General features: G+C 39.1%; 2 protein-coding genes across 13 annotated transcripts in view; one reads left to right on the plus strand and one right to left on the minus strand.

Moving 5' to 3' along the window:
- The window catches only part of LOC109423814 (aldehyde dehydrogenase, dimeric NADP-preferring), a 95,096-nt gene that overhangs the window by 35,978 nt on the left and 34,371 nt on the right, over window positions 1–24,747 (plus strand). Inside the window, exons 1-2 of one of the 12 annotated variants that reach the window (XM_062852148.1) lie at window positions 23,613–23,750; window positions 24,121–24,264. The exons of 9 other annotated variants lie outside the window; for them this stretch is intronic. The gene's annotated coding sequence lies outside the window, so the exon portion shown is untranslated. Of the gene's footprint in view, window positions 1–23,612; window positions 23,808–24,120; window positions 24,265–24,747 lie in introns of those variants that run through there. 2 more of the 12 variants (XM_062852149.1, XM_062852151.1) reach the window with 2 other exon arrangements.
- On the minus strand, window positions 18,859–23,446 carry LOC134288180 (uncharacterized). Its single transcript, XM_062852153.1, has 2 exons — window positions 23,144–23,446; window positions 18,859–22,401 (listed from the first exon to the last, which is right to left on the minus strand). The coding sequence occupies exon 2, from the start codon at window positions 22,392–22,394 to the stop codon at window positions 20,940–20,942; it is 1,455 nt and encodes a 484-aa protein (XP_062708137.1). The 5' UTR covers window positions 22,395–22,401; window positions 23,144–23,446; the 3' UTR covers window positions 18,859–20,939.

A 24,747-nucleotide genomic window follows, 5' to 3' on the forward strand; every position in this document is an offset into this window, starting at 1 on the left:
TTATTATACAGCTTTTCTCTTCAAAATAATTTTAATTCCATTTTTCTTATAATCAACAGCTTTTCAACACTATCAAGGGATTGTTTCACCAATCACGTACAATAAAAAGTATGACACTCTCAATGTTTTTGATCACAACACTGGATCGCGTCTAAGTTTCAAATAGATACTATAGTAATTATGAATAATCAAACAAAAATATCATGAAAACAACTTGTTTAATTCAGGCGGTAGCCTTTACAATAAAATCAGCATCAAAATATAATTCTCGAAATAATTTACACAGAAAAAAAATTTTTTTTTTGTTACTAAATGTAAAAATTGTGAAATGTTTGAAATGTCATAACTTTTTTGTTTATCAGTTTACCATCACCAAAATTTTATGGTAGATAGCTGATATAATGGGCCATTTCCCCTAAAAAAATTGACGTTGGTAAAAAGATAGGGTTTTGAGATATTTGAGTTTTTGTGACAAAGATCATATTTTTTAAAGTAAAAAAAGAAATTTTTTACAGTGTATATTTTCTAAGGAATCATCATTTAGTTATCTAACTTTGCTGAAAAATTCATAACAATCGAACAATCCGTTTTTGCTGTACAGCTTTTAGAATATTTTTGAACTATTTTCGCATACACCCTTTTGAAAAGTTAGTCGTGAGTGAATATGAAGGTTTAATATCGAAAAATGGCGATTTAGATGAAATTGAAAAACTGTGCAAAGTTTCAGATATTTTTGAAATGGTCGCTCAGGATCGACTGACATGACTCCGTGGAATTCCTCATTTGCTTTGAATCGATCTAAAACAAGAAATTCAAAAATATCAGCCATTAACTCTTGAAAATATCAAGTTTATATGCACTCTCTTTTATATTTCTTATCACCTTATACACAGCTCTGTTTGATAACACATTCATATATGTTTTTCTCTTTTATTGTTCACTTTCGTTTTCAATATTTGTTACCAGTACTATAGAAGCTTCTGTTATCATCCACACTCTATCCTGATTTGCCTGTTCAGCACTTTTTTGACGAAAATAGAACAGCAGAACTATTTCGGTAGCTTCGGTAATCGATTTACCTGATGCTCAGTACAGCTAGGAAGAGACGAACCAGCCAAGGGCTGAAAGTCTCTTTAATAAAGACAAATCAGTCAATCAGTACAGCAACTGTCAAAACCGGGTGCAAATGGTAAACAATGCAGCATAGCTGTATTCATCTGTTCTCTTTTCGTCAAAAAAATACCGAACACGGTAGGGGTGGTGGGGGTAAAGTGGACAGGTGGGGTAAAATGGACAGGGTACAGTTTCATGGCATTTATTGTTTTTCAAAATGTTTCAACGATTGAAGCTTATGCCTAAGCATGAATCATTATACTTTTGCTGATCTTGAACATTAAAATCAAATAATCCTCTTCAGGCAGGATGACAAGAACTTTAAAAATCACGTGAAACAACGGAAATGATGTAAAATCTGCTTATAATTGCTAAGGTTTTCTCGTAAGTTATTTTCAAATTATTACAAGTTTTACACCCTTAACCAATAAAGTCCACGTAGAAGAGTGTATTCAACCAAAAAATAAATTAGGTTTTGTAAAAAAAAATAAGTTTTGGATTTTTTTTTAATAAAATCAGGCCGTGGGGGTAAAATGGACAATCGGTACAAATTTCACCAAAATTTCATATTTTTTTTTGCAAACTTCAGAATCATCAGCCGTCATACCTATCATGAGATAATTGTAGTAAAAAATTATAAAAAACATATTTCATATCAACAAAATTTAATTTTCATCCAAAACAGTGCTTGTTTTTTACACTATTTTTACAATAATTATTTAGGTGTGTTTCAAAGTCTGTATCAAAAGTTTTAAAACAACAAAATGAAGGTATCGTATGAAATTTGATAGTTTATATTTAAAAACATAGAAACAATATGTTGTTATATAACTTTTAACGACTTGTTCATTTTACCACATCGATTGTCCATTTTACCCCCACCAATTTTTTTCACGCTATTTTGATGCACGATTTGGTGAAGAAAATAATCAAAGAAAACAATATTTTTTAAATGCAACCCCTTACAAGATTTCTAGAGTATATCATTATCTTCCATGTTACTCGGAAAAGTAGATGGGTTTTGCCGCATTTCCGCGGGAAACCACTAAAACGCTTAGGTTGTCCACTTTACCCCCACCACCCCTATTCCAAATTAAGTGTGTATTAGACTGGGTCAACAAAGTCGATTTTTCGGAACAAAGCTTTTTCGATTCAATTTAGCGTCCAAAGCAACTGTGCAAAATTTGGGAGCGATTGGCTGCTTCCCCGTATTCCGCATTGCGATTGAAATTTGTATGGGATTTAGTATGGGAAAACGTGCTTTTTTGCATTTTTCTCATAAATTGAAATTTTTCGTCTAAAACGATCTAACTAATGAGGTTAAAATATAGCCTAGGGTGTGCCAAACAACTTTGCCGAAGACCGCAAAGTGATCCGTAACTTGTGAAAAAAGTTATTACGTACAGATTGCCCGGTGGTGCTTAACATTTAACATGTAAAGGAATAACATCAATAATAAAATCTCAATTTTCGGCCTAAGTTACCAGGTGTATAACTTTTTCCACAATCGTTGGATCACTTTGCGGTCTTCGGCAAAGTTTTTCGGCATATCCTAGGCTATATTTCGACGTCATTAGTTAGATCGTTTTAGACGAAAAATTTCAATTTATGAGAAAAATGCAAAAAAGCTCGTTTTCCCATACTAAATTCCATAAAAATTTCAATCGCAATGCGGAATACGGGGACGCAACCAATCGCTCCCAAATTTTGCACAGTTGTTTTGGATGCTAATATAGATTGAAAAACCTTTGTTCCGGATTGATACGATCAAATTTAAAGTTTCTCCATACAACGTTGACCCACTCTAGTGTGTATAATATTAATATTATATTGTATTTCTTTGTTTATATATGGATCATCACACAGAAGTGAAGTTCAAGGGTTCAAGGGTGTTTTATATGCGTCTGTGACGAGAATTATTATCGAAAAAAATATCAGTATCGATAAGTCATCCACCAAATGAAAGCTTATGTTATATTCTTTTATGTGGTGCTAAGAGGAAAATGTTCGATCAGGCGATCTTGAACATTTTTTTTAATTTTTCGTGATTTCTAGAACAATTTTTTGAGGAATTCCCATTTTTTGGGTATTTTTAACCCAAAATTTATATGGGCAAATCAACTTTTAAAGAACATTTCGCTCTTTGCATCAAATGAAAGAATACACCCTTAGCTTTCATTTGATAGGTGACTCAGGGATTCATTAATTAATTTATTTAGTATTATATCAAATTCAATAAAAAACTGAATCAACAATATTTCTCCATTATACACGGTTTGTGGCTTCCGTTTTCCATCCTCGGTCACGCCCGATGCTCGCCAAGTCACGCTCCACCTGATCCGCCCATCGTGCTCTTTGCGCTCCACACCTTCTTGTGTCAACCGGATCTGTCGCGAACACCAGCTTTGCAGAGTTGTTGTTTGGCATTCTTGCAACATGCCCTGCCCATCGTATCCTTCCGGCTGTGGCCGGGTTTGCCGTAAAGTGCAACGAGTTCGTGGTTCATCCTTCTCCGCCACACACCGTTCTCCTACACACCGCCGAAGATCGTCCTTAGCACGCGTCGCTCGAAAACTCCGAGTGCTTGCAGGTCCTCTTCGAGCATGGTCCATGCCTCGTGTCCATAGAGGACCACCGCGTTTGTTCATGGTGCATTTGGTGCGTGGGTGATTTTTTTTAGACCGGAGCTTCTTCTGGAGCCTGTAGTAGACCCGATTTTCGCTGTTTGAATTCCACGACTCACGTTGTTGTCAGCCGTCAGTAAGGATCCTAGGTAGACGAAATACTCCACCACCTCGAAGGTATCCCCGTCTATCGTAACATTACTACCCAGACGGATTCGATCGTGTTCGGTTCCGCCTACCAGCATGTACTTTGTTTTTGAGGCATTCACCACCAGTCCGACCTTTGCTGCCCCGCGTTTCTCTGCCGTTTCGCCGTTTCGCAACTTCGCCGTTTCAAATGTTCTGGCGATAATATCCATGTCGTACCCCAAGGCACACAATTGATCGAATTTTGTGAAAATCGTTCCCCGGCTGTTGAGTTCGGCTCGTCGCATCACATCTTCTAGACCGATGTTGAAGAGTAGGCATGAGAGTCCATCACCTTGTCGTATTCTCGGCGAGATTCAAATGAACTAGATAGTTCACCCGAAACCCTTACGCGGTTTTGCACACCGTCCATCGTTGCTTTAATCAGACTAGTCAGCTTCCTAGGAAAGCCGTTTTCGTCCATACTGGTCGATACTGTCTTATGCCGCTTTGAAATCAATGAACAAGTAATGCGATGGGACCTGGTATTCACGGCATTTCTGGAGGATTTGCCGTACTGTGAAGATCTGATCCGTTGTCGACCGGCCGTCGATGAAGCCGGCTTGATAACTTCCCACGGACTCATTCTTTTTAGGTGACAGACGACGAAAGAGGATCTGGGATAGCATTTTGTAGGCAGTACTCAAAATAGTGATCGCTCTGAAGTTCTCATATTCCAAATGGTCACCTTTCTTGTGAATGGGGCAGATTACCCCTTCCTTCCACTCCTGTGGTAGCTGTTCGGCTTCCCAGATCCTGACTATCAGCCGGTGCAGACAGGTGGCCAACTTTTCTGTGCTTATCTCGATGAGTTCAGCTGCGATACCATCCTTTCCATTTTGACAGTTCTCTATCTTGTGACAAAGAAGGTGCAATGAAGAACAAGTAACTTCAGTAGCTGTTATGGTGTGTTGAGCTGCAATTCTCTCATAGAACGTATTGTGTTGTATGTCAGGTGAGTAGTTAATACTCCTGGTGTCCATGGTTCGAGTCTGAACAAAAGGTTTTTTTTATAATTCCCTATGCGCTTTTTTGGGTTTCAAAGAAGAATCAATTGTGTTCTATCGTCTATAATACGGACAGTGAATAAATTGCACTGCAGTATGCGTGATAATGTTTGCACCATCGTATCAAAACGTTTCAGTTTCACTTGTGAATACAATAAATTGATTTTCTTTACAGGCACATAAGCTATAACTCATGTCATAGTAGGGTGCGAAATCAAAAAATGTCGATTTTATTAGTTTGACACTTGCACAATGACTAACTGGCAAACTACTCGTGATTTATCCACGCGCAAATGTCGAAAAGTAGCTTTACAGTCACAGTGGGAGTGTCGCAGTTAAAAATCAAAAATTTTGAGATTTTTTTTTTCTATTTTGACATAGCTTAATGGTGCAGACATTAACACGCAAAAGAAATTCAATATTGCTATTGGTTCTGGAATTAGGTAAGGGATTGACAGTAAACATGCTCTCGTCGGAAAACGAAAAAACGGATGTTGTGTTCGAGCAAATTCAAGACTTTCTTGCACGGCGCTACTCGTAGCTCCCTGATGCCATTGGTATTCGTGTGAGTGAGTTTTTTCCTATGGTCGAAGGATCATCAAGGCCCCCGTAATTTTCCTTTTCGGTCGTCCGTGCCGTTAAATAGCTGATTGTGCGTTTCTTTGCCATTTTATTTTTTAATGAGGGCACATAATTCGTCTAAATCTTTTTTTGATGGCAGCGATAGCCTTCGTAATCCATTATAACCTTGGACAACCAATGGACACCTTCGGGAATAGTTGCTTTTGTTTTTTTTTTGCAGTCTAAGACCGTTTCACGTTCTTCCAGAACACTCATAAAATGTCTTTTTTTTAACATTTGCGCGTGGACAAATCACGACTACCGTTGCCACCTTTTCATGGTGAAAATTTTAAACTTAATAAATCTGATTTTTTATTTTACTCACATCCTACTATGATATGAGTTAGAGCTTACATAGATGCAAAGAAAACCAAGACATTGTGTGTGCAGGTGTTATGGGAACCTTATTTGTACGATGGTGCAATCATTATCACGCATACGGCAAGGTTGCTGTTACTGGCTTTGAAACAAGTCGTGTTGCTTGGGCCCGTGCCTACGTTCTCCACGCCATTCAGGTGCTGATCGAAGTGCTACTTATGTACACCATTCGATCACCTCACGTCCGTCCGTCAAGAAGCCTCCGTCCTTATCCCTGCACATTTCGGCTCGCGACACGAAGCTGTTGCGGGATGCGTTGAGCTTCTGGTAGAACTTCCGTGTTTCTTGCGAACGGCACAACAGCTCCATTTCTTCGCACTCCGCTTCTTCCAGGCGGCGCTTCTTCTCTCGAAAGAGGCGGGTCTGCTGTTTCCGCTTCTGTTTGTAACGTTCCACGTTCTGTTGGGTCCCTTGTTGCATATGCGCGTATGCTGAGGCGACATCCGGTTGTTTTAGTCGCTCTAGGTTGTGCCGTGGCGGTCGCCGGTACCGTATACATTGTTGATGACGGAGAATTGTGGGCGCAGTTTGACCATCACCAAATAGTGGAAGGAGTCGATGTCCAGACGTCACGATAGGTCCAGACGTCGATAATGCCGTCCGTCAATCAGAACGTGGTCGATTTGAGATACCGTCTGTTGTGGTGATCTCCGCTGTGTTGGAAAAAGGTGCTACGTATGGCCATGTTTTTGTATGCGGAGAATGATTCGTAGGCCGTTTTCGTTCGTCTGCTGGTGGGCGCTGAACTTTCCAATCGTCAGTCTGAATTCCTGCTCCTGGCCTACCTGAGCGTTTAAATCTCCTTTGATGATCTTGACGTCGTGGAAGGAGCATTATAAAGAATCACGGGAGGTGTTCCTCTAGGAATCCCGGTAGAAAATTCTGCAGGAACACTTTCAGAAGGTATTTTAGGAGGTTTGCCTGGATAAATTCACACTATAGATGGTAAATTTGTTTCGATTTTGAGAGTGAATTACATCCTTATCAGGGATGGGATTATTCAGTTGCAATTAGTTACCATCACTTGCTATCAAATTGCTTCAGAAACATCTTATCAAAATACAGTGTTTGGAAGACTTTTAATTGAGAATTACATTTTAGTGGTTCATCCCGAAAGGGACATAATTCAACTCTAAAGGGCTCCATTTGAATTCAATGATAGAATTTTTTTTTAATTATTTCTTGTCTCAAACTTTGCGTAAGCACTCCTAACGGCCAAAAAGGACAATTTACAACATCAGTTTGCCATTTTTACTGTAGCCTCACTTTTGAGAAAGGCCTAAGCAAACAACTAGTAAAAATAAATATACAGGGGATAGACAAAAAGATCGGGACAGGCAAAATTTTCACTTTTCAAAAAATGCTCAATTAGCTGTAGCGTTTCGAAAAGTGCATCAAATATTTTCAAATTTTTACTGTAAGTTCCTCAACTAGTTGTGTATCAGTGCACAAAATTTGGAAAAGATCGGACAATTCTTCACGAAGTTATAAAGATTTTTGAAAAAGGTAAAATTAGCCAACTTTGAGCTGTTATATCTCCGGATTCAAAGAACCGAATGCAATGAAATTTTGTCCATTTATGACTTACATGATGAGCTATGAAAAACAATTGACTTAACTTAATATTCTTAACACGGAAGAAAGTTATAACGATTAGATTATTTTTCTAAAAAAACACCAAATTATCCAAAACATCAACATCGCTTCAATATTCAAGATGCAAATTATAGTTCATTTAGTTTCCCTCTAATTGACTTATATATAAATGCGTTTTGAAGGAAAGTAACAACAGAGCCGCCAATAAATTGAAAAAGTAATGGGGTGCATATTAAAAATAGTCCAATTTACTAAAAAATCGTGAAAAAAATTAAATCCCTATAACTTTTTCGCTTGTTAAAAATTTCAAGTTAAGTTAAATGTTTTCCAGAGTTCATTATATAAGTCATGAATGGTAAAAATTTCATTGCAATCGGTTCATTGAATCCGGAGATATAACAGCTCAAAGTTGGCTATCGGATAATTTTATCTTTTTCAAAAATCTTTATAACTTCGTGAAGAATTGTCCGATCTTTTCTAAATTTTGTCCACTGATACACAACTAGTTGTAGAACTTCCAGTAAAAATTTGAGAATATTTGATGCACTTTTCGAAAAGTTACAGCTAGTTGAACATTTTTTGGAAAGTGAAAATTTGGCCTGTCCCGATCATTTTGTCTATCCCCTGTATATTAAGATTGTCCACTTTTCTAAGAATAAATGTTCTTTGCTTCTCAAGTCCATCCCCATATTTTGGTTGGTATACAAAAAGAAATCACAGGTCAAAATTTCAGCTAAATCCATTGAAATTGAGAGGTGCATCAAATCAATTTTGTGATTTTCGACAATTTCCGAACTTCAAAAACTCATAACCACTCTAAAAACGAATTGGAAGATATACTTATCCTACTTACTTATCCTTATACTTACAAGTTCTCCGAACAACATATGTAAATTAGACTCAATGGAATGTATGTAAAATCTCATTTACAATCTAAAAAACCTTCAATAATTGAATTTTTTATGTCATTTGTACCTGAACACCCTATATTTCATTATAAGTTGCATTGTCTACCGCCATTGTATTCTCTATATAGAGTGTTGATTTATTTGTTTCTTTTTTTAAAGAACGGACACGTTCAATGCTAAGGGGCTGTTCAATTCATACACCAGGAAGACTCTGGGGGAAGGGGGGGGGGGATGTCCCAACAAACAGAAGCAGCTGAACAGCAGTTTCTTAACCTAAAGTTTGCTTAAGAATGGTTTCTTCCACTCTTGTACAGCGAAAATGTTTGCTGGGGTGGTCTGACCAAAGTTTACGCTCCATACAAATTTCGAAAATTTTTGTATGGATTAAAGTCTACGAGGGGAGGGAGAGGTCTGATCTGAGATGGCCAAATTTTGGTCTACGTGGTTTATGAACAGCCCCTTATAAAACTATTTACTTGTTCAAAAACCTAAATTCTCACCTATTGCTGTCATTTTATAGAAAAGGCAAGAACAATCCATAAACTTGACAGAAGCTTCTGCCGCAGAATCACTCTAGATACCTCGGCTCCATCTCAATTATAAAAATGAATTATTGCAAATCGTAAAAAATAACTCAACTGTTGTATAGCTAACAGTAAAATAAATAAGATTCTTCTATTGAAAATTAAATTTTGAATGTTACACATCACAAGTTTGTGAAGTAAGCCGACACAACGATTTCTCCAAATCTCGTCGAATGAGATACCAATTACACTTTACGAGAGCAAAAACCACAATAAAAAGGCTTCATAAAGTTTAATCTTTTACCATGATGAATTGTCCATCAAGTCGAGAATCACACATACTCTGTTTGGACCAGTGCGAGTAATGATAATTGCTTTTTGGCTTTAGTAGGTAAGGTACCTCTATACCTACCAAGCAGAGGCCTTCGAATTCATGTGCTCTTTTGCGCGTTCAACGATGAATGGCCGGGTCGCCGCGCCGGGCGACGCGACGGACTATGGACTACGGTACCGAGGTGTGCAAAGTTTATACCACTGTTTTATGGTGATGATTTTTTTTTACATATCCCACGCGGGAGTATGGACGACGGACACCCCATTCATACAGTGAGTACAGAGAAAAGGCGAAACAGCAAGTGAAGTGTATTTACAGAAATTGTACGACTAGGTAGTTGCTCAATTCGCTTTTACTGGTATGCATGACTCGTCTAGATTGAAGCGCGCGCAATATCTGTATCAAGGGTGTGTACAAGGGAGGGAACAAAGAAAATCGAGCTTACAGTTAGCAATGAAGTTACTAAAGAAAGATAATTTATTATACGATTTTTTTTTTTTTAATCCGTGTCGGGTATTTCCATCACTGCGACCATTGTTTTGATCTATTGTGATATATTCCCCATTTTGTTTTTAGCTTTGTCCATATGACATAGCACTATTGGAAGTGATTGTCAATGTTGGACTTATAGCATTACTCCAGCACGGTATTGCGTACTGAATGTAGTGCACTACCGTACTGGGATTTGTTCTCCATATTTCAAAGGGTTCTAACAGCCCTTTGTCGAAGAACCTAATTCTAGTATTGAAAGTTGCCGGACAGTGGCATAATAAGTGTTCCGAGTCTTCTTTCTCTGCTTCACAGAAGCGACAACAATCATCTTGAAGTTTTCCAATCAGCTTCAAGTGATATCGGCTCGGACAATGGCCTGTAACTAGACCGACATATATACTGAGATCTTTCTTGGAAAGTTCTAGTATTTTGCGAGTCATTTTAACGTTCGGAGTAATAAAACGTTTTGCCTGCCTCGCTATAGAAGTGTTTTTCCAATTGGCATCCACTTTTAAAGTTTCCCAAGCTTGCAGCTCCATTCTAAGAGATGCAGCAGAAAGCCCACAATAGGGTTCTGGCCCTATGAATTGACGGTCCGATCCAAGTCTTGCTAGCATATCGGCTTTTTCGTTACCATCAATTCCACAATGGCCAGGAACCCAATATAAATTGACTTGATTACGACAAGACAGGTTTTGAAGTGATTGAATACAATCCCACACATGTTTAGATGTGCATGTCGCCGACCTCAAAGCATTCAGCGCTGCTTGACTGTCAGACATGATGCAGATATTTGAATGCCTGTAATTTCTGCGTAAGCATATTACAGTACATTCTAAAATTGCTTGAATTTCAGCTTGAAATACAGTGGGCCACTTGCCCATAGAAATCGATAGGTTTATCCCAGGACCAGTCACTCCTGCTCCTACTTGATCATTCAGTCTTGAACCATCTGTATAAAATACAATTGATCCTGGACGAAGATCTGGACCACCTAACTCCCACATTTCACGGGATGTGTCAATCACTCGATATGAACAATTGAAATTGTATTTTTTCTCCATCCAATCTCCATTATTCAAAATCAAGGGATTAACGTTAAATTGTTTAAGAATACTGAGATGCCCAATAAGGTCACCTTCCAAGAGGTTCACAGATCTCTTGATCCTTAGCGCACTCTTTTCAGCTTCTAGTTGCAGAAATTGATGCAATGGTAGCAAGCAAAGCAAAGCATCCAATGCTTTGGTTGGTGTACTCCTCATTGCACCAGTTATTGAAAAAGTTGCTAATCTCTGAAGCTTTTCTAGCTTTTTTTGAGCCCCTTTTTCTTCAGTTTTTTTCCACCATACCAATGAAGCGTAGGTTACCCTGGGTCTCACAATTGCCGTATAGATCCAATGGATCATTTTTGGCTTTAATCCCCATTGCCTACCAAAAGTTCTTTTACTTATCCATAGAGCATTTGTCGCTTTGGCGATTGCTTGCTCTAGATGAAAGTTCCAGCTTAGCTTGCTGTCAAGGTATACCCCAAGGTATTTAACTGTATGTGAAAGTTCCAGAAGTGTACCTTTCAATATAATATTTTTTATTACATATTTTCTCTTTCGCGTGAATGGTACAATAGTGGTTTTAGAAGGGTTTATGTTTAGTCCTTCCCTATCACACCACGAAGAGACAAAATTTAAAGCACTTTGCATTCTCCTTCAGACTCTAGTTTAATTTAAAAACACTTCACTAATACTTTACTTTTGCAAAAGAAAATAAAAAATGAATAACTCTTTTAAAGAAAAACTAGAAAGGACGAGCAAATTCCTTTTAATTCTACTACTGTGCTTATCTTCGGACAGATAGGCCTATTTCGTCTGTGACTTACAGACTTCTTCAGTGTCAAGTGCTCGACTGAAGAAAACCTCGCATTCGTTGTGGTATTTATACTAGGAGTGTATGTGCAGGTACGTGTGTGGGTAAAAGTGTAGGTATAAAAATGTAGGTACAAAGTTGTAGGTACAAAATTGTAGGTACATATTTGTCAAAAAAAAGGGGGTGTATCTGCCTGTTAGAAAACAGGGTGTCAATAAGATACCTAAAGCTAGGAAAATTCCTACCGATTTGGTAGGTATCAGGTATCAGTAGGTCGGCTCTAGAGGCACGTTCTCCTCCATTTGGGAAATTTGTGCCATCGCCATGAACACGAGCCTATTCATCATTTACCTGACGGAGAAGGGAAGGAAAAAGGATAGGAGATGGGAAAGGACAGGTAAGGGAATAGGATCGTCATACTCGCAAAAGCGTACCACAATGGGTTCACATAGCGTCCTGAAAAGGACACTGTAATAACGCATAAGCGTGCCACAATGGGTTCAAACAGCGCCCTGAGAAGGGCACTGTGATATTGCATAAAGCGTAAAGAGAGCCTATAGCTCTTTACCACAGCGGGTCAAGAACAACAGAACGTCCTGAAGATTCAGGTTTCTGAAGTCAGTTTCACTTAATAAGTGTTTCCCGAGTACTCGGAAACGCAATTGCGCAAAAGCTGGACAGTTACATATTAAATGATACGAAGTTCCATAATCGGATTCACAGCTATCACATGCAAATGAATCAGCTTGCTGAATATTCGCCATATGATAACTGAGTCGGCAGTGGCCAGTCAATGCTTTGACCAGCATGCTGCAATTCTGCTTTGACAGATTTGTTAGATACTTTGCCACCCCTAGAGATGGCTCAGTACAATACAATTTTGTTTGACGACATGACTCCAAACTATTCCAGTATTGTTTGTGCTGAGTGGCAGCCCAGGTGTCAATCTGAAGCTTCACCCAACACTTGGATACCGGAATAGCTGGCTCAGGGCCAATGAAGTCATGTGATGCTCCAGTGCGAGCTAACTCATCAGCCAATTCATTTCCAGCGATGGAAGAATGGCCAGGTACCCATACAAGGTGAACAGCGTTTGCTGAATTCAGCTCCTCAATTTGAGTTCGACAAGCGATAACTATCTTCGACCTGGAGTTGGCCGAAGCAAGTGCTTTAATAGCAGCCTGGCTGTCTGAACAGAAGTATATTACTTTGCCCATTACGTGCTGCTGAAGTGCTGATTGCACTCCGCACATAAGAGCAAAGATTTCGGCCTGAAAAACGGTGCAGTGTCTGCCAAGTGAATAAGACTGATACAGCCTTAGCTCACGAGAATAAACACCAGCACCTGCTCGACCTTCTAGAAGGGAGCCATCAGTGTAACATACGATGCCGTCTGAAATACTTCTCTCCAGATAACCGGATGTCCACTCTTCCCGGGAAGGGAATTTCGTGGAAAATGTCCTATATGGAAAATTACAAGCAATTGTAAGATCACTTGGAGCAAGGACAACTTTGTCCCAATTCACCAAAAGTGGAAACAACGAGGTGTGTGTTGAACTGCGGTTCACAGGAGTTTCCTCTAGTAAACCGAGTACCCATAGACGGTAAGTGCAAGAAAGTGCTTCTTGTTTGAGATGAATGTGTAGTGGGACAACGTCAAAGAGAACTTCGAGCGCTGCCGTGGGAGTTGAAGAGAACGCTCCAGACATCGCCATTAAGCACATCCTTTGGAGATGGCCTAACTTTGATTGGACCGTTCTCACTTCGCCCTTTTGCCACCACACAAGACATCCATAGGCCAATATTGGCCGAACAACAGTTGTGTAGATCCATTTGATATACTTGGGTTTTAGACCCCAAGTTGTACCAAAGGTTCGCCGGCATTGCCCGAAGGCCATACAAGCTTTCTTAATTCTGAACTCAATATGAGGTGTCCAGGAAAGCTTGGAATCAAGAATGACTCCAACGTACTTTACCTGTTCAGTCACATTGATTTCAGAATCAAAGAGACGTAAAGTTCGAACACCATTACGGTTTCGCTTTTCCGTGAAAAGTACAATAGATGTTTTACTCGGATTTACGGAGAGGCCATATTGGCGACACCAACCCTCAACTACCTGAAGAGCGTTTTGCATCAGGTCGAAAAGGGTGCTGATGCACATACCAACTAACAATGTTAGGTAGTCGTCGGCAAAACCATAAGTAGGAAAACCGCTATTATTGAGTTGCCTCAATAGCGTATCTGCCACGAGATTCCATAAAAGTGGTGATAAGACTCCCCCTTGGGGGCATCCACAAACACTCAATTTCCTAATCGCCGCTTGACGCAATGTCGAGAAGAGATGTCGGTTTTTGAGCATTTGGTGAATCCAATTGGAAATCATTGGAGATATACCATGACCCCGTGCGGCTTCCAATATGGCATCGAAAGGCACGTTGTCAAAGGCACCCTCGATATCTAAGAAAACACCCAAGCAGGATTGCTTTTGAGCGAATGCCTTCTCGATATCGTAAACAACTTTGTGTAAAAGAGTCACAGTGGACTTTCCAGATTGGTAAGCATGTTGGTTCACATGAAGAGGCACATTGGCCAGATAAACATCACGGATGTGATGATCCACAATGCGTTCTAAGCATTTCAGAAGAAAAGAGGTCAAACTGATAGGTCTGAAGCTCTTTGCTTCTTCATACGACGCGCGACCCACTTTCGGAATAAACTTCACAGTAATATCCCGCCAGGATTTGGGAATATATCCTGTAGCAAAACTGCAAACAAGTAGTTGTTTCAAAACATGTTTGAAATGATCAAATCCCTTCTGAAGCAAAATAGGATAAATCCCATCTGCCCCAGGAGATTTGAAAGGAGCAAAGCTATTAAGTGCCCATTCAATCGATTCTAAAGTTATGATACTCCGAGCCGAAGCTAAAGAATCATAACTACAAGAAAAGACATCAGGTTCATCCGAAGATGTAATATCCACACATCCGGGGAAGTGTGTACTGAATAAACATTCTAAAACTTCCTCATCAGAGGAAGTGAAATCACCATTTGGCAAACGAAGTTCGTTCACTTGAAAATCCTTAGATTTTGTTCAATCGACTGGCTTCACTCAGACTGGAAACATTTGTACAAAGGTTTTTCCAGCCGGATCGTTCAGCAGACCGAAGAGCTTTCTGGTAGGCCTTGCGAGCCGACCTGAAAGCTTCCGATCCAGCCGAACGTCGTCTGTTCCAACTCTTTCTACATTGTTTCCTGAGCTTCGCCAGATCGGAGTTCCACCAAGGGGTTCCTCTTGTGGTCTTCACAGACCGCAGAGGGCAGGCTTCTTCAAAAGCTTCCATGATGAAGGCCGTTGTAGTATCAACGGCATCATCTAAATCACTTGGAGTGTCAATTGATGGTGAGTATCCATGAAATTTGGCTGCAACCAAATCGGTAAAGAGATCCCAGTTGGTTGACCGGGGATTCCTGAAACGCAAAGTTTGCGAAGTAAAATTCACATGTTCAAACAAGATGTAACGATGGTCAGATAAAGATTCTTCATCTGACACATGCCAATTGGTCAGCTCATGACTAATTCTGCTAGAGCAAAGCGTAATGTCTAACACTTCCTCTCTACCAGATACCATGAAGGTTGGGCGGTTGCCTATGTTAAGTAATCCAAGATCTGTACTACTCAAGTATTCCATCAAACTGGAGCCTCTCAAATTGATGTCTGAGCTGCCCCAGATTATATGGTGAGCATTAGCATCACTACCAACAATTAGCGGAAGGCCTTTTGAAGTGCAGTATGCAATGACTTGCTTGAAAGCATCCGTAGGGGATGGTTCATCATGCGGTAAATAAACCGAACAATAAACGTATTTCCTGTTGAGGTTTCCAACAGATACATCTATTATGATAGCACATACATCTCTGGTAGTTAGTTCAGAGATGAGTGTAGCAACGATTGCGTTGTTGACAAGCACACATGCTCGAGGCATGACACGTGAGTTTGCCATTTCATTTTTACTGAAAGTAGCAAACACCGGATTCACAAGGTTTCCTAAATAGAAATTCCCCTTACGAAAGTAAGGTTCTTGGACTAACGCCACTTGGGCTGTACCATTTTGCATAAGTCTACAAAGATTGATCGTTGCTGTTCTTTTGTGCTGAAGATTGATCTGAGCTATCCTAACCGTAGCCACTACCCAAACTAGGCAAGATTAAACTCTTAACAATCACAGCACAAAAAAGAACAGCAACAATAAAGCCAGATCGGTATCGAATTGAGTGCGCCAAAGGCGAGGATGCACAGAATACACTGTGTAAAACGCATAATGCGAAACCATATAGGTGAAAATCTAAACTAATTAATAACATCTTCATAATCCCGCCCTTATTCAGCCTCAAGAATGAGATTGAAGAAGGGCAGCTGATTGTCTCGGAGAAACACAAGGTCCACCGCGCTATTGCTCCGGTTAGCACAGTAAGGGCAAATACTGTGGAGGGTGCCCTGGTACTCCACAGGCTCCGTTTGCGGTTAGGTTTTTATTAGACCCCCCTAGCCATTCATTCCTAGGCACGGTAAGCATAAAGCCGCATAACACCATGAATTAGGGGTCACCTGATTAGTGGATTCCTACCACTGGAACAGGCGGTCCGTAGTGCTATTCTTAGCCAGTTGAACTAACCGCTACCGACACTACACAGCTATCTAGGCTGATCGGGAAAAGAAGTTGATATTGGTGATCAACTTCATACGGGCCCGAAAAGCCGGCAAAGCATCCAATGCTTTGGTTGGTGTACTCCTCATTGCACCAGTTATTGAAAAAGTTGCTAATCTCTGAAGCTTTTCTAGCTTTTTTTGAGCCCCTTTTTCTTCAGTTTTTTTCCACCATACCAATGAAGCGTAGGTTACCCTGGGTCTCACAATTGCCGTATAGATCCAATGGATCATTTTTGGCTTTAATCCCCATTGCCTACCAAAAGTTCTTTTACTTATCCATAGAGCATTTGTCGCTTTGGCGATTGCTTGCTCTAGATGAAAGTTCCAGCTTAGCTTGCTGTCAAGGTATACCCCAAGGTATTTAACTGTATGTGAAAGTTCCAGAAGTGTACCTTTCAATATAATATTTTTTATTACATATTTTCTCTTTCGCGTGAATGGTACAATAGTGGTTTTAGAAGGGTTTATGTTTAGTCCTTCCCTATCACACCACGAAGAGACAAAATTTAAAGCACTTTGCATTCTCCTTCAGACTCTAGTTTAATTTAAAAACACTTCACTAATACTTTACTTTTGCAAAAGAAAATAAAAAATGAATAACTCTTTTAAAGAAAAACTAGAAAGGACGAGCAAATTCCTTTTAATTCTACTACTGTGCTTATCTTCGGACAGATAGGCCTATTTCGTCTGTGACTTACAGACTTCTTCAGTGTCAAGTGCTCGACTGAAGAAAACCTCGCATTCGTTGTGGTATTTATACTAGGAGTGTATGTGCAGGTACGTGTGTGGGTAAAAGTGTAGGTATAAAAATGTAGGTACAAAGTTGTAGGTACAAAATTGTAGGTACATATTTGTCAAAAAAAAGGGGGTGTATCTGCCTGTTAGAAAACAGGGTGTCAATAAGATACCTAAAGCTAGGAAAATTCCTACCGATTTGGTAGGTAGTCAATTGGTGTTTGTTGTGTTATTTTTTTTTTTTTTTTTTTTTTTTCCGCCGATTTGGTAGGTAGTCAATTTGTGTTTTGTGTATTGTGTAATGTTTTGTGTGTGTTAGGTAAAAATTTAAACAGCCACGTGTACCCATTGCCCTGATCCTTGTTAAGTAGTTTTTTATTGTTTTGTTTGTAAATTTCTAAACTTTCTGCAACATCAAGTTTCCATGGGTTTGTAATGTGTCGTAAGAGTTTAATATTTGAAGTATTCATAAAATGTCCTTCATTGAAAATATAAAACGAAAGAACTTAATTACATTTTCGAAACAGCACAGTTGAACGGTTACACAAAACAAACAATACAACAGATCATCAACAAAAAGACACAACAACAATACAGACGTTCTTTGACTACACTGACACGGACAGAACCTACACTTAAACGGATAACTGTGAACTACAACAATGACACCAAAAAACTCCGACCAATTCTCAGAAAGTTTGGTTTTGAATTAGTTTTCACAAGCAAAGCTAACCAACTTCAAACTCTCTTAGGATCTACGAAAGACCCGTTGGACAACTTAACAAAATCTGGTGTTTACAAATTAACATGTAATCACTGTGACAAAATATACATAGGACAAACAAAACGCACACTCAACACACGATTCAAAGAACACATAACGGAAGTATCAAAAGCACACAAAGACACAGACAAGGGACTCATTCATCATTTTAAATCTAAAGTTGCTGAACATATTTTCAATGAAGGACATTTTATGAATACTTCAAATATTAAACTCTTACGACACATTACAAACCCATGGAAACTTGATGTTGCAGAAAGTTTAGAAATTTACAAACAAAACAATAAAAAACTACTTAACAAGGATCAGGGCAATGGGTACACGTGGCTGTTTAAATTTTTACCTAACACACACAAAACATTACACAATACACAAAACACAAATTGACTACCTACCAAATCGGCGGAAAAAAAAAAAAAAAAAAAAAAAAAAAAAAAAAAAAAAAAAAAAAAAAAAAAAAAAATAACACAACAAACACCAATTGACTACCTACCAAATCGGTAGGAATTTTCCTAGCTTTAGGTATCTTATTGACACCCTGTTTTCTAACAGGCAGATACACCCCCTTTTTTTGACAAATATGTACCTACAATTTTGTACCTACAATTTTGTACCTACATTTTTATACCTACACTTTTACCCACACACGTACCTGCACATACACTCCTAGTATAAATACCACAACGAATGCGAGGTTTTCTTCAGTCGAGCACTTGACACTGAAGAAGTCTGTAAGTCACAGACGAAATAGGCCTATCTGTCCGAAGATAAGCACAGTAGTAGAATTAAAAGGAATTTGCTCGTCCTTTCTAGTTTTTCTTTAAAAGAGTTATTCATTTTTTATTTTCTTTTGCAAAAGTAAAGTATTAGTGAAGTGTTTTTAAATTAAACTAGAGTCTGAAGTAACAAGTTCTACTAAAAGCTCTAAAGTAATAGTAAAGTGACTTTGCATTCTGCTAGTGACGATACAATCATATTTGCCTCGAACTAATATGACTATATCGTCTGCGAAGCCAATAACTTCGAATCCCTGAGATTCTAAATTTTTGAGAAGATCATCAACTATTAAAGACCACAATAGAGGTGATAGTACGCCTCCTTGTGGGCACCCTTTAACTGCTTTAATACTAATAAAAGAGTTTCCAAGGTTTGCTGATATCTCTCTTTTAGATAACATCTCGCTAACCCAATCTATGATGCATTTGTCAAAATTACGATTTGTCATTGCAGATATCATTGAGTTATGAGATGAGTTGTCAAATGCTCCCTCAATGTCAAGGAAAGCCGCAAGTGAAATTTCTTTTGCTCCCAAAGATCTTTCTAGTTTTGTAACAACTGCATGTAACGCTGTTACTGATGATTTGCCTTCCTGATATGCAAACTGATATTTGCTGAGAGGAATTTTGGCCATATATGATGATTTTACGTATTCATCAATAATTTTTTCCATAGTTTTAAGCAGAACTGACGATAAGCTTATCGGCCTGAAGGATTTTGGTGAGGTTTTATCCTTTTTATTTGCCTTTGGGATAAAAGTTACCCGCACTTTTCGCCAATCTTCTGGAATGTAGCCTAATGCTAAACTTGCTTGAAAAAGTTTTGTCAATATGGGTGTTAAAATCGCCTTACCCTTCTGCAGTAGTACAGGAAAAATTCCATCTCTACCTGGCGATTTGAAGGGTTCAAAGGTGTCAATCGCCCATTCAACTTTATTCACATTGAAAATTTTTTCGGCCAAGGTAGAGGCATTTGTCCTGGATCTTTCTTGCCCAGTCGTTTCATTCATTGTTGTATGACTGATCGTCCTGGTATTACAGATGCCAGTTCCTAATGCAGATGTACTTTGGTCTTCATTTGAATTAATAATAGAACAGGGGAAGTGAGTTCTCATCATTAGTTCTAAAGTTTCATTAGCAGTTGTAGTGAAAGAACCATCTTCTTTCTTTAAAGTACCCAGCCCATTAGAGTGATCTTTAGCAAGGATTTTTTGCAACCTTGCGGTTGCAGGAGTATTTTCAATGTTTTCACATGTATGCCTCCAGTGTATCCTTTGCGATCTTCGTATTTCTTTATTATAAGAAGTGAGGGTTTCTTTATATTGAGCCCACTGTTGTGTTCGTTTCGCCCAGTTAAAGAGTTTCCTGGTCTTTTTACGAAGTTTTTGTAATTTGTTGTTCCACCATGGTACATCTCTATTTGTAGACTGTTCCTTGACGGCGCAACTCTTATTAAATGCACGCATAATCAAATTTGAAAATTGTTTTGAGGTTTCCTCAAACGATTCAATAGTGTTTGTGTTAATTGCTAACGTGTTATCCAGTGCTGCTAGCTCTATATTATACATATCCCAGTTTGTCTTTCTGGGATCTCTAATGGTTTGTATGAGTTGTTGACCAGCATCATATTCAAACAATATTTGCTTGTGATCAGATAACGATATTTCGTCTGACACATGCCAATTTTTGATCTTATCTGTGATAGTTGGACTACACAAAGTTAAATCAAGAACTTCCCCTCTATTAATATTCATAAAAGTTGGGACATTTCCTCTGTTGCATACATCTATGTTATTGTTGGAAATATATTCTAAAAGGTACTCACCTCTGTAGTTGATGTCCGTGCTTCCCCATACAGTGTGATGGGCATTTGCATCACATCCTATTATAAATGCCTTATTTTGCCTTCTGCAGTATTTGACAAACGCCGCTACTTCTGGTGGAGGCACCTCTCCCAGGTCTCCAGGAAAATATGCAGATGCAATGCAAATTTCTGTTTTCCCGTGAGTTGTTGGTACCTCCAACATAACTGCAACGATGTCTTTATTTATGAATTCTGTAATTGGAACTATTTTTAAATTTCCCTTTACTAAAATTGCAGCTCTTGGAACGAGCTGCCCATTATCGTAAATCAACTTACCAGAAGTTGTAGGAATTCCTAGTATCCTACTCTTATTTGCCCACGGCTCCTGGATGAAGGCAACATCCAGTTTGCTCTCAGTGAACCTTTTACAAAGTATAGCGGTTGCTCCCTTTGCATGGTGAAGGTTCACTTGGACGAATTTTAAATTTTTAGGGTTGAATTTGATCTGGTTCACCGCTTGGTCGGGGATTTAATGCTGCCCCAACATTGGTTCTGCGGCTACCTTTACTTGAACACTTCGCTCCTTGGATTTTCAGGTCTCTGTATCCTAGTGCTGATTCTTCGTTTTTCGTTGTGTTTGTATTTTTTTCGATACCGATACTTGTAGCGTGGCCAGAGTTTTTAGGGATTTTTTGTGCTCTCTTAACACCACTGGGTCCTGGGATTTGAGCACTTTGATCTACGACCATTATGCCATCTCCAGTACTTGTATGGGTCTTGTGAGAATCACAACCATCCCGTAGCTCTGGTCTTTCACTACTGCCTTCCTCATTCCTCTTTTGATATTTTTTCCTGAGGTTAGCATATCCGAATTTGAAGTCCAAACTAAAATCACTTTTTTTGATGGAGTTCAGAGATCCTCCGTCAACTGTGAAAACTAGTTCAACATGTTGGTTTTTAACGTTACGTTGGAGTACCCTCCACGTATCGACAGCCAACCCATCATTTTGGCTCTCTAATAGAGCCAGAATCTCTTCGTTGGAGTCTTCTGCACTCAATGGAAAGAAACCAATAAGTATCTCTGGACGGGGGATATCCTTTTCTTCCACCGCTAAAAGCTGCGCCCCTGCCCAGGGATTAACTGAAGGAATAATGCTTTTTAACCAGTCTGCAGTTTCTTGATTTTTGCAAACGATGATTAAATAGCCTGACTTGAGCACACAATTGCCAAATTTAGGCTTAAGTAACTCTTTACGTTGGCCTGCCACTTTTTTCAATATATCTTTCTGAATAGCAGTCAGTTGTTCAGTTGAAAGCTCTATATCAGGGTATCCTTTTGGGAGTACCCCCAGCTTTACATAATTCGTGACATCCCGGTATGATGGCTTGATCTTGCCTTCAAATCCCTTTTGGGGTATAGGAAGTCCCGATCGAGCCGCGTCAAGCCGGTTTTGCACATTGCTGCTGGTCACCTGAGGTTTATGGGCACCTCCGTTGTTGCGCGCAATTTTAGCTGGCGTTGGATTGCCGCTGGTATTTGATCCATTCAAGTCCGTATTTCTTTGGCGCTTGGATGAATCGTTAGATGGTATTAAAGCCAAAAGATGAGCATCTTTTCGGCTATACCCACTCTCGACGAGCCTCTTGAAGCGTTTTTGACCCGCTCCGCTTAGTTTAATTTTAGTTGTCCTCTTAATTTCCTGTGTAGAGGTATTTAATTGCACCTCAGGGTTTAGGGGGACCTGAATTGATGGCGGAGAGGATAGCAGAGTGACGTTGATTCCATCTTCGTAGTCGTCATCATCATCGTAGCTATCATCATTATCATCGCCATCGTTATCGGTGTTGAGGATGGATGAGGAGACGGAGGGTGTTGATTTGCTTTGGAGTTGCAAATCATCTTCCTCATTTTCTCTATCAATCTCCATCTTTGATCCACTCATGATATCGCTAGAACATAAAAAAATAGGACGATTGCACGATAAAAGCTTCAATAAATAACAATAAAAAAAATAATAAAAATAAATAAATAAATAAAAATAACTAGCACGAAATATAAGCAACAAACGTCAATTAGTAATTTAGGTATAATAAAGAGAAGAAAAAGGAAGATTAAATAACACAATAATAATTTCTGTAAGTAGAATAACACTTAAATTTGGATTAGATCACACACAAAAAAAAAAAATAATAAATAAATAAACAGTTGAATATTTATGTAAGAAGCATTTATCCCCAATCTCCCCCGAGAACTGCAATTTTGCTTTGTTTGCGGTGTATACACACCACCGGCATTGTGAGTGTGTTACTCTCACGTATTGAATTTCAACAGTTCCCCCCGCAGTTCATACAAGTGAACCGAGAAGCACTGAGAAGGCAAAGACACCCGAACGGATTTATTTTGCCGTTAAATTGCTTTTAGGTTTTAATCGTATCAAAACGGCAGCCCAGCAAATTTCGGTACTTGTGGGATATGTATTGCACTTTTTCGCCACTTGATTTTTTTTTTTTATCTGGATTGTTATTCACACCACCTCACTTTCCATACAGATGGTAGCATAACTTGTATGCAAGTTGGGCTTTGTCTTCCACACACACTGCACACTTATATTGTTCCGTCTCATTAGTCGAAACCGCAAGAAACTAAAACTGCTATTTTAGCACACAATTTGCAATTCTGTTGATTACTCACATAAAAGAAGTAATTCTTAGCACTTCGGACTTATGCACTTTAATCACTCGCAAAATTAGGATGCACTTTCACCGCGAAAAATCCGAAAAATTTGGGAGCTGATTTCCAGAACACTTGCGAAGCTAACAGAGTTGCCAGATATTATACGATAAAAAATATGCTATTTTAAACCACTTCCACAACGTATCAGAAATACCTGATCAATCGAACAAACATCAGAAGGTATGAAGGTCAAGGTTGTTGAGGGTCACCGACTTTAGTGAACGAGTTTAAAGATGTAAGAATATTTTGTATTTATCTAGCCCAAACAAAACTGTCCCGAGCAGCCCGTCGCACGCACGCCAACGTTCTGTACCATAAAGGCGGCTCCTGCTAATGCAATGGAAATTTGTGTTTACACATGTGGTCGATTCGACCAGATTCAACGACACGGAGGGGTACTAGTGACACATAATTACGTTCAGTTGCGGTTGAGAATTTGCTCAGTACGCATGTCACGCTCCCATCTCATCCCACAGTGCTTGACAGTGTCGACGAGTGACAGTAGTGACGAGTTCCTAAGTGATATCGTTTTGTTAGTGCATTGCTCTCTCTCAGTGATTCTACGGTATGACATCTGTGCGGTCGTGATGGGGTTTGGGTGTTGATTGGCGATAGTCGTTTGGTTCGAACTCTAATTAACATACAAATGAATTGTTTGTTTGAGGAGCCCCCATAACATCGGCGATCATCTTTTGCTCTTTACACCTCAAATTCGTAAAACCATTTCTCACCATTATATTTCGCTTATGATTTAAAATAAAGATAGCTTACATTAGTATTTCAACCTCGTTACTCATACTGTGATAGTATATCAAAAAAGATGATCGACGAAGGCAATCGACAGTGTTGTTTTCGAAACAAGCGATTCAAATGTATTCAAATATTTTACCGAAAACATCACGCACTCTCGTGTTTTCACGGTGAACATTTCACAGAAGTGGTCAGAACAGGAAGGAACAGAACTCGGAGAGCTTGTGCTGAAACGTAGCTAAGCAGAAGAAGTTTATTCATTCTGGGAAGTGATTGTGTACTTGAGCAGACGGATCAACTTTTTGCATCAGAACCGGAATAATTCCAGTGTAAGTGATGTAATTATTCGATTATATGTGACGTTGACTTCACTGGACGCTGGAGCCGATGTGTTTTACGTAACACAGCTATATGCAGTACACGTTACCATGTTTGCACGCAGTTGTCGAAGTACATGTGAGAAATAAGAAGTGGCGGTATAGATGCAAGTACATTCATAAACGGCTTCGCATTACTCACTGTTTACGTATCAGAGGGGGAAGCAAAAACGTCCAAATCAAGACCGGTCTCGTTCGATGGTTTAGGCATTCATGTTGCAGACGATGGCGCCGAATGTTTACGTTCGTTGGTGTGTTTATGGTATTCTGTGTCACATTTTGCGATGGAAGCAAACACGTTTCGTTGTTGTTCTATAATAAGAGTGTCTTGCTAGAGTCTAGACAGCTTGCGAAATTTTTCCAGTGTAGTAGTTCTTGCAGATTGCTTCCCATAAATATCGTTTATGAGCTCAAATATATAATGATTATTACTAT

Source organism: Aedes albopictus, chromosome 2 (genome assembly GCF_035046485.1).
Source record: "Aedes albopictus strain Foshan chromosome 2, AalbF5, whole genome shotgun sequence".
In the NCBI taxonomy this organism is placed as follows: Eukaryota; Metazoa; Arthropoda; class Insecta; order Diptera; family Culicidae; genus Aedes; species Aedes albopictus.

Bases quoted from the DNA above. Each gene is read 5' to 3' on its own strand.
- LOC134288180 (XM_062852153.1), bottom strand. From the start codon at position 22,394: ATGAGTGGATCAAAGATGGAGATTGATAGAGAAAATGAGGAAGATGAT.